General features: G+C 73.6%; 1 protein-coding gene across 1 annotated transcript; it reads left to right on the forward strand.

Moving 5' to 3' along the window:
- The first annotated feature begins 1,641 nt into the window (after positions 1–1,641).
- On the forward strand, positions 1,642–6,521 carry PHOX2A (paired like homeobox 2A). Its single transcript, XM_075492051.1, has 3 exons — positions 1,642–1,926; positions 3,496–3,683; positions 5,958–6,521. Exons 1-3 carry the CDS (start codon positions 1,716–1,718, stop codon positions 6,390–6,392), a joined length of 834 nt encoding a protein of 277 aa, XP_075348166.1. The 5' UTR covers positions 1,642–1,715; the 3' UTR covers positions 6,393–6,521.
- Positions 6,522–10,254: the final 3,733 nt, after the last annotated feature.

Here is a 10,254-nt window from a genome sequence, read left to right on the forward strand (position 1 = left end):
CCCCGGTGCAGGGGACCCCCCCGGTGCAGGGGACCCGGACGCTGGTCCCAGGGGACGGCGAGGCCTCCCCACAGCACGTGGCCGGGACGGCACCTGCGAGGGCGGCCGGTGCTCGGGGACACTGGGGACACGGTGGCCGCTGGGGTGCATGGGTGGATGGAGGGCCCGGGAGGGGGTGACCGATGGGGGACAGGGACAACCGGCGGCCTGGGCCCCCCCACGCCGTGGGCCGCGGCCCCTCTCTCCCCGGTGCTGGCGGGGCATTGCCTGCCCTCGGCCGGCGAAGCCGCAGCCGGGCCCCCCCGGGAGGGCTCTGTCCCCGAGGCCGGGGGTCCCCTGGGTGCGGGAGAGAGGTGGGGGGGGACCGCAGGGCTCGGGGTGCCCGGTGCCCCCTACTCCGGGGTCATCCCGTGGCCCCCCGGGGCTGGGCTCGGGGGGCAGGGGCCCACAGAGGGCCCAGGGACTGACCCCCCGTCCGTCCGTCTGTCCAGCCCCCCCAGCCGGGGGGACCTGCTCTGAGGATGGGGGGGCTGTGCGTCCCCCCGAGCACCCCCCCGCCCCGTCCCCCTGCACGGGCACGAAGGAGCCCCCAGCCCCGCTCCCCGTCCCCGCGGGACCCCTGCGAGGGGGGTGGGGGGGCGGGGGGTGCTCCGGGCTCCCGGCGCTGGGCTCCGGGGCTGCGCGGGCTGGGGGCACCCCCCCCCCCAGCTGTGCCGTGGGTGGGTGCCCGGAGGGGCCGGCCTGGGCGTGGGGCACCTTGGGCCCCCCCTGTGCTGCCGTGGGGTGTCGGTGGGTGGAGGCGCCCGGGGGAAGGGGCTGTGGGGTGGGGTGGGGTGGGGAGGGGTCCGTGGGGCTGGAGGGCAGGGTGGGGTGGGGTGGGGTGGGGTGGGGTGGGGATGAGGAAGGGAAGAGCGATGGGGAAGGGGATGGAATTGGGAAGGGGATGAGGATGAGGATGAGGATGAGGATGAGGATGAGGATGAGGATGAGGATGGGGAAGGGGATGGAGATGGAATTGATGGGGATGGGGATGGGGATGGGGATGGGGGTGAGGATGAGGATGGGGAAGGGAAGAGGGATGGGGAAGGGGATGGAGCTGGGATGGGGAAGGGGATGAGGATGAGGATGGGGAAGGGGATGGAGCTGGGATGGGGAAGGGGATGAGGATGGGGAAGGGGATGGGGACGGAGTTGGGATGGGGATGGGGGTGAGGATGGGGATGAGGAAGGGGAGCGGGATGGGGAGGGGGACGGAGCTGGGCTGGGGCCGGGGGGCCCGGGGGTGGCGGCCGGCACCGGGGATGGGGGTGGCGGCGGGGCCGGGGCCGCCGCTGCCGGTCCGGGGGGGGGCCCCGCCGCGGGCAGGACCGGACCGCCCGCCCCGACGTGCGCGGGCCGGGGCCGGGCGGGGGTTGCGGGGCTCGGCGGGCGCCCGCGAAGGGTTAAGGGCGGGGGGCGGCGGCGGGGCGGGGGGGGGGGGGGGGGGGGGGGGGCGGCTCCGCCCGCTGCCGCCGCGCCCGCCGTCCCCGGGAGATATTGTCATGCAAAACCCCCGGCGAGCGCGGGCTTTGTCCGCCGCTCCCCCCGCCGGTATATTTACGGGGCGCGGCGGCCCGGGGCGGGCTGGGGCGGCGGATGGCGGGGGCGGGCCGGGGGCCGGCGGGCAGGCGGCGGCGGTGACGGGCGGGCGGCAGCCGGGGCCGCTCCGCGCTCGCCATGGACTACTCCTACCTCAACTCCTACGACTCCTGCGTGGCCGCCATGGAGGCGTCCGCCTACGAGTTCAGCCCCTGCAGCCAGGCCGGCTCCTTCCAGTACAGCCCCATGCGGGGGGGCTTCGGGCCCGGCCCCGCCTGCGCCCCGCTCGCCCCCGCCAGCTGCGCCCTGGGCGCGCTCCGCGACCACCAGCCCTCGCCCTACGCGGCAGGTAACGGCCCCGCCGCCGCCCGCCCCGTCGGGGCTCGGTCCCGCCGGTGCGCGGTGCCGCCGGTCCCCGCCGCCGGCGGTGCCCGCTGCCGCCGGTGCCCGGTAACGTCTACACCCGCTGCCGCCGGTGCCCGGTACTGTCGGTCCCCGCCGCCGGCGGTCCCGGCGGGGCTCGGTCGCGGCGGTGCCCGGCGCTGCCGGGGCTCGGGGCCGTCGGTAACGGCCGCCGGCGGTGCTGCGTGCCGGCCGTGCTCCATACCGTCGGTTCCCGCTGCCGTCGCTGCTCGGTACCGTCTATACCCGCTGCCGCCGGTGCCCGGTACTGGCGGTCCCCGCCGCCGGCGGTCCCGGCGGTGCCCGGCGCTGCCAGGGCTCGGGGCCGTCGGTTCCCGCTGCCGTCGGTGCTCGGTACCGTCTATACCGGCTGCCGCCGGTGCTCGGTGCCGCCGGTGCCCGGTACTGTCGGTTCCCGCTGCCGCCGGTGCTCGGTGCCGCCGGTGCCCGGTACTGTCGGTTCCCGCTGCCGCCGGTGCTCCGTGCCGGCGGTTCCCAGTAGCGTCGGTGCTCGATACCGTCGGTTCCCGCTGCCGTCGGTGCTCGGTAACGTCTATACCCGCTGCCGCCGGTGCTCGCTGCCGGCGGTGCTCGGACCGGCGGCTCCCGCTGCGGCCGGTGCTCGGTGCCATCGATTCCCGGTACCGCCGGTGCCCTTTGCCGCCGGTGCTCGGTACCTTCGGTTCCCGGTACCGCTGGTGCTCGGTACCGGCGGTTCTCGCTGCCGTCGGTGCTCGACACCGTCAGGGCTCGATGCCATCGGTAACGACTGCCGCCGGTGCTCGGTGCCACCGATTCCCGGTCCCGGTACCGCCGGTGCTCGGTACCGCCGGTGCTCGGTGCCACCGACTCCCGGCACCGCCGGTGCCCGCAGCCCCGCGGCCCCGCGCCGTTCCCCACCGCGGTACCGGCCGGGCGCCCCGGGCGCGGCCGCGGAGCCCCCGAGGTCCCCGGGGCGGCGGCGGCCCCGGAGCGGGGCTGGGCGGGGGTCGCCGCCGCCGGGCCCCCCCTCCCCGCTCCGCTTTCGTTGTCGCCGCGGACGCGCTGCCCGCGGATGCGCCGACAACGACGGGGCCGCCGGACGGCACCGGCCGCTCCCCCCGGCCCCGGCCCCGGCCCCGGTCCCGGTCCCGGTCCCGGTCCCACACCGCGCTCCCCCCCCCCGGCCCCGCGTCCCGCCGAGGGGGCGGCAGCGGCAACGAACGAAAGGGACCGGGGCCGAGCTCCGCCGCCGCCCTGCCTGCCCTGCCCGGTGCATCCGTGCCCGGTGCCTCTGTGCCCGGTGCATCCCTGCCCGGTGCCTCCGTGCCCGGTGCCTCTGTGCCCGGTCCATCCCTGCCCGGTCCATCCCTGCCCGGTTCATCCCTGCCCGGTGCCTCCGTGCCCGGTGCATCCCTGCCCGGTGCATCCCTGCCCGGTACCTCCTGCCGTGCGGGTCCCGCCCGGTGCCCCCCTGCCCCCCTGCCCCCCGGCTCCCTGCCCCCCTGCCCGCTCACCCCCTCCTCTCCCTCCCCAGTGCCCTACAAATTTTTCTCGGACCCGTCGGGCATCAACGAGAAGCGGAAGCAGCGCCGGATCCGGACGACGTTCACCAGCTCCCAGCTGAAGGAGCTGGAGAGGGTCTTCGCCGAGACCCACTACCCCGACATCTACACCCGCGAGGAGCTGGCCCTCAAGATCGACCTCACCGAAGCCCGGGTGCAGGTGAGCTGCCGGGGGGCACCGAGGGGCCCGGGGACGGAGCGGGGGGCTCTGGGCCCACCCGTGCGGGAGCTGGGGTGCGGGTGGCCGCGCCCCAACCTCGGGCTCCTCTGCCTGGGGACCCTGCCCGGGACCCCGCCGCTTTGCCGCCCGCACCGGGGTCGTGGCGGGGTAGCGGTGGGGACCCACTGCAGGGTCCCAGCGCGGGGACCCCCCGGCCACTCGAACGCGTCCGTGTGTTTTCCCGGTGCCGGGCCCGGGGCGTTTCCCCAGGCGGTGCCCAGGCAGGTCCCCGGGGATCGGCTGGGACGGGGGACGGGGACCCCGCTCCGTCGCCGCAGCGGCGAGGGGACGGGACGGGGCAGCGTCGCGGGGGGCTCGGAGGAAACCCCCGGGGCCCAGCCCGGCTGCCGGCAGAGATGGGGCGTTTGGTTTGTGCCACGTCACCGTTGCGGTGGCACCCACCAGCCGCGGTTTATCACAGCCCAAAATGCGCTGAGGGCGGGTGGGGTCGTAAAGGCAGCGGGGGACGGAGACCGGCCCCACGGCGAAGACCCCCCTTAGTCGGTGCAGCCCCCCTTCTCGGGGAAGCCCCCCCTTTGTCAGCACCGCCGTCCCCACGGGGCACCCGGTCCCGCTGCAGGGAGAGGCACCCGTGGGACGATGGCCCTCGGAGGGACGCGGCCAGGGTCACCCCTCCCGAGAGGGGGGACGCTGCTCGGGGGGTGCTCGATGGGGAGGGAGACTCCCCACAGTGGGAGGGGATCTGTCCCTCGGCCCCCAGCCCGGCTGCCGCAGTGCCGGCCGCGGGGTGTGCAGGGCTCGGGGCAGGGGTCCCCACCCGGCCTCAGCCCCAGCTCCCCGCCGGTTTTGGGTGCAAACCGGGTGGGCTGGGGCAGCTCCTGCCCCCCAGCGCGGGGCTCTTGGGCACCGTGGGGTGATTCCCTTTGTCAGCACGCGGGGGAGAAACGGCGGTCCCCCATTTCCACGGGCGAAGGGTGGGTGCCTGGGAGTGCCACGGGGCCGTGCCGGGGGGCTGGGACCGTGCCGGGGTACGGGGGGGCTGAGAGGGGCCGGGTGGGACCGGAGCAGGAGGCACGGCCGGGGAAGGGCACGGGGAGCGGGGTTTGGCCGCTGCACCCCGAGCCGTGGCGACCCACAGCTCGGTGACGTGGGGACAGCTCAGGAGGGGTGTCTGGGTGCCTTTGGTGGGTGCCGCTGCCCCCCCCGGCTCTCCGCCTCGGTGGGTCCCAGCAGCGAGATCCATCTCCAGGCAGCGCCCGCGTCCCCGGCACCCCGGGGAACGTCTCGGTCCCTGGGCCACCCCCCAGCGTGTCCTTGCACCGGGGATGCTCCGGGGGTGAAGGCGCCCGTGGGACCCCTCTCCCCCGCAGCGTCCCCCGGTGCGGTGGCGCAGCCGGGGGATAAGGCCGGGCTGGCGGTTGGCACTCACCGGGACGGCACGGCTCGGCCCCGGCAGCCGCCCCTCCGCAGCAGCGGCACAGCCTGCCCTTGGCCTTCAGCAGCCCGCAGGCGGGACGGACGCTGCAGCCCCACGGGGCCGTGGGGTCCTGACCCCAAGGACGGGGGACCCGGGGGGCCGTGGGGTCCTGACCCCAAGGACGGGGGGCCAGGCGGCGTTCCCAGGCCCGGCCGTTTCCAGGGGAGGCCGGTGACGTCCCCAGCCGGCCGCGGGGACAGAGCCTGCTGCGGTTCGGGGTGGACCTGGTCCTGGGGGAAACCCGCTGGCAACGCAGCGGTGACGCCCACGGGTGATCCCCGTCCTGCCGGGACCGTGCGCTACCGAGTCCTCGCCGGGGAGAGGGGGTCCCACCTTTGGGGTCACCTCCCTCCCCGGCAGGGACACGAGCAGGGCCGACGCCACGGTCGGCACCGCGGGGAAGGTGCGTGCCGGGGAGCGGGGGGGGGCACAGGCTGCATGGGGGGGCTCTGTCCCCACGAGGTGCAGGCAGGGTGCAGCGTGGGCCCCAGCAGTGCCCCCTCCCCGTCAGCCCCCCGGCATCGCCGGTGCTCGTGCCGCAGCACCGCAGCCGTGCCAGCGCCCGGCGTCAACACCGCAAAGCTTGTAGCTGGTTTTAAGTATATTGACCCCCCCGCTCCGGTGCGGTGGGAAACGTTTCGCCCGTGGGAGTGGGGGTGCTGCAGGGGGCACCCTGGGGCGAGCACCCCGGCACGGGGGGGGCCGCGGAGCTTCGGGTTCCCCGAACCCCCCGGGATGGTGGCGCGGGGTCCTCCCGTCCCCTCCGTCCCCTCCAGGTCTGGTTCCAGAACCGCCGAGCCAAATTCCGCAAGCAGGAGCGGGCGGCCAACGCCAAGGGTACCGGTGGCACCGCCGGCACCACCAGCAAGAAGTCAGAGCCGCGCTCGTCCTCGGAAGACGACGAGTCCAAGGAATCCAACTGCAGCCCGACGCCGGACAGCACGGCATCCCTGCCCGCTGCCGGCAGCCTCGGCAGCCCCGGCAGCAGCCTGAGCCCCAGCCCCGGCGCGGGGCCACCCATGGGACCCGGCCACCCCCCCCAGCCCCTCAAGGCACCCATCTGGCCCGGCGTGAGCACCAGCAGCGGTGCCGCCAACGCCGCCGACCTGCTGAAGGCCTGGCAGCCTGCCGAAGCCGTGCCGGGACCTTTCTCCGGTGTCCTCTCCTCCTTCCATCGGAAGCCCAACGCCCTCAAGACAAACCTCTTCTGATGCGCCGGTCACCGGATCCGGCCGCCCCGAACCCCCCCGGCCCCCCACCGCCGCCCCACGCCCCCCGCCCGCCGCGCCGACGCTCCCACCACGGACCCAGCGATGATGCTCCGGCAAACGGCTGCCGGCGAGGAGATGGACCGGGGACCCCGCACCCCTGCCTGGCCGCCTGCACCCGAGGCTGCTCCCCGGGGGGGCCACGGGACCCCCACCCTCTCCTGGACCCCGCTCCGGCATCGCGGCAGCCCCCCGGGAGACCCCCCCGGGGTGAGGAAGCACTTTAGGGTTGGGGGTTCTGGGGGCCGCAGGGGGAGCAGTGCCGGGGAGTTCGGCAGCGAGAGCCCCCTCGGCGCGGGGAGGGGGTGACGCCCCCCCCCCCCCCAATCCCACCTGCGGACATGGATTTGCCCCCCCCAGCAGCACCCCGGCCCGGCAGGACTGGAGGGGAGGAGACCCCCTCCTCCGGATGCGATGGGATTTTGGGGGGCAAACACAGGAGCGGGGCTTTGCGCTCACCGGCGATGCCACGGATGCTGCCAACGGGGACGAGGCGCCGGGAACCGTCACCATCCTGCTGTGCCGAGGACGAGCCGCCCCGGTGATGCCGCAGCTCCCCCGGAGAGGGGCTGGCGTGGGACGGACCCCCCCGGAGCAGATTGTGGGACCCCTTGGAGGAGCCGTGACCCCTCGCCGGCCGTCACCGCTGTGCCAGGAGCGGGATGGGTGCTGCCAGCGGTGCCGGCGCGGGTGCAGCCGGGACCACCCGGCACATCGCCGCCCGGCAGCGGCCTTGCGGAGGGGCCGGGGGGCCGGGGGTGCAGCTAGGCCCCTTGCACCCACCACGCCGGTGCTGCCCGTGCCGTGGACTTCGCCAGCGCGGTGAGCATCGGCGCGGCCGTGCCAGCGTCCCTGTCTGTGTGTCTGTGCAGCGGCGGCAGCCGGACCCCGTCCCCGTCCCCTCCCCGCCGAGGGTTGTGTCCCCCCCCCCCGTCCCGGCTGAGGTGGGTTTGGGTTTCGCCTTTTTTCGTTCTTTTTTCGGTTTTTTGGTTTTTTAACCGTTCTGTAATTTATTGACCCCCTTTGCAAATGACACTAATCCAAATAAAACTTAATTTATTGAAGACGCCGCCAGCCCCCTGCCCTCCGCCCGGACCGCCCCCAGGGCTGCAGGGGGGGGGGGCTGCACGGCCACCCCCCCCCGAGCCCCCCGAGAGCCCCCTGTGCCAGCCGGGGACCCCCGGGCAATGCCGGGGGTGCCGCAGCCCCCCGACCCCGGTGCCTGTGGGGTGTTCCGGGTCCCCCCCCCAAAAAAAAGACTCTGAGCGGCTACAGGGACTTGGGGTGGCAGCCAAGGCCGGGGGGAGGAGGGGGTGCCCCATGCACCCCCCGGCACCCTTGGGTGGGTGGTGACGGGGAAGGTCCCCGGGGGCAGCGGGAGGGGGCGCGGAGCATGCGGGGTGCGTGCGGTGGGGGGGCCGGGGGGGCCTGGGGCCCTGAACCCCCCCAGGATGGGCAGGGAGCGGGCAGGGGGCTGCAGGGTGCGCAGGCAGGGTGTGCAGGGCGTGCAGGCAGTACAGGCAGGGTGTGCAGGCAGGGTGGGCAGGGTGTGCAGGCAGTACAGGCAGGGCGTGCAGGGCGTGCAGGCAGGGCGTGCAGGCAGGGTGCGCAGGCAGGGTGGGCAGGCAGTGCAGGCAGGGCGTGCAGGGTGGGCAGGCAGGGTGTGCAGGCAGGGTGGGCAGGGCGTGCAGGCAGGGTGTGCAGGCAGGGTGTGCAGGCAGCACAGGCAGGGTGTGCAGGGTGTGCAGGCAGGGTGTGCAGGCAGGCAGCACAGGCAGGGCATGCAGGTAGGGTGTGCAGGCAGCACAGGCAGGGTGTGCAGGGTGTGCAGGCAGTACAGGCAGGGTGTGCAGGCAGTGCAGGCAGGGTGTGCAGGGTGTGCAGGCAGGGTGTGCAGGCAGGCAGCACAGGCAGGGCATGCAGGCAGGGTGTGCAGGCAGGGTGCGGGCACAGCGTGCTCAGTGCAGGGCTGCGCTGCTGGGTCGGGGTCTGCGGGGGGGGGACGGGGATGGGGGGGGTCCTGTGCACTGGGGAGACTGGGGAGGGGGAGGGGGATGGGGGGTCTGGGCACTGGGGAGACTGGGGAGGGGGACGGGGATGGGGGGTCTGGGCACTGGGGACACTGGGGAGGGGGACGGGGATGGGGGGTCTGGGCACTGGGGACACTGGGGAGGGGGAGGGGAATGGGGGCTCTTCCAAAGAGGGCAGCAGACCTGTCCCCCCCACGGCCCCACTCCTTGGGGAGGGGCCAGGGGACCAGGTCTCCAGCGTGCTGGGACCAGTATGGCCAGCCCAGAGGGTCCCAGATTATGCTGGGACCAGTATGGCCAGCCTGAAGGGTCGAGGATTATGCTGGGACCAGTATGGCCAGACCGGAGGGTCCCAGACCATGGTGGGACCAGTACGGCCAGCCTGGGGGGTCCTGGATTATGCTGGGACCAGTATGGCCAGCCTGGAGGGTCCCAGATTATGCTGGGACCAGTATGGCCAGCCTGGAGTGTCCCAGACCATGGTGGGACCAGTATGGCCAGCCTGGAGGGTCCTGGATTATGCTGGGACCAGTATGGCCAGCCTGGAGGGTCCCAGATTATGCTGGGACCAGTATGGCCAGCCTGAAGGGTCCGGGATTATGCCGGGACCAGTACGGCCAGCCTAGAGGGTCCCAGACCATGGTGGGACCAGTACGGCGAGCCTGGGGGGTCCTGGATTATGCTGGGACCAGTATGGCCAGCCTGGAGGGTCCCGGATTATGGTGGGACCAGTATGGCCAGCCTGGAGGGTCCCGGATTATGCTGGGACCAGTATGGCCAGCCTGGAGGGTCCTGGATTATGCTGGGACCAGTACGGCCAGCCTGGGTGGTCCCGGATTATGCTGGGACCAGTACGGCCAGCCCGGAGGGTCCTGGATTATGCTGGGACCAGTATGGCCAGCCCAGAGGATCCCGGATTATGCTGGGACCAGTACGGCCAGCCCAGAGGATCCCGGATTATGCTGGGACCAGTACGGCCAGCCTGGGTGGTCCCGGATTATGCTGGGACCAGTATGGCCAGCCTGGAGGGTCCTGGATTATGCTGGGACCAGTACGGCCAGCCTGGGTGGTCCCGGATTATGCTGGGACCAGTACGGCCAGCCCGGAGGGTCCTGGATTATGCTGGGACCAGTATGGCCAGCCCAGAGGATCCCGGATTATGCTGGGACCAGTACGGCCAGCCTGGGGGGTCCTGGATTATGCTGGGACCAGTATGGCCAGCCTGGAGGGTCCTGGATTATGCTGGGACCAGTACGGCCAGCCCGGAGGGTCCTGGATTATGCTGGGACCAGTATGGCCAGCCCAGAGGATCCCGGATTATGCTGGGACCAGTACGGCCAGCCTGGGGGGTCCTGGATTATGCTGGGACCAGTATGGCCAGCCTGGAGGGTCCTGGATTATGCTGGGACCAGTACGGCCAGCCCGGAGGGTCCTGGATTATGCTGGGACCAGTACGGCCAGCCCGGAGGATCCCGGATTATGCTGGGACCAGTACGGCCAGCCTGGGTGGTCCCGGATTATGCTGGGACCAGTACGGCCAGCCCGGAGGGTCCCGGATTATGCTGGGACCAGTACAGCCAGCCCGGAGGGTCCCAGACCATGGTGGGACCAGTATGGCCAGCCTGGAGGGTCCCAGACCATGGTGGGACCAGTACGGCCAGCCCGGAGGGTCCCGGGCCATGCTGGACCGGGTTCCTCGTCCCGCCCCCGCCCCCCGTCCCCCGGCGCGCGCCCCGAGCCCGGCAATGACGACGGCGTCGAACACCCACAAACCA

The sequence above is a fragment of the Mycteria americana genome, chromosome 1 (assembly GCF_035582795.1).
Source record: "Mycteria americana isolate JAX WOST 10 ecotype Jacksonville Zoo and Gardens chromosome 1, USCA_MyAme_1.0, whole genome shotgun sequence".
In the NCBI taxonomy this organism is placed as follows: domain Eukaryota; kingdom Metazoa; phylum Chordata; class Aves; order Ciconiiformes; family Ciconiidae; genus Mycteria; species Mycteria americana.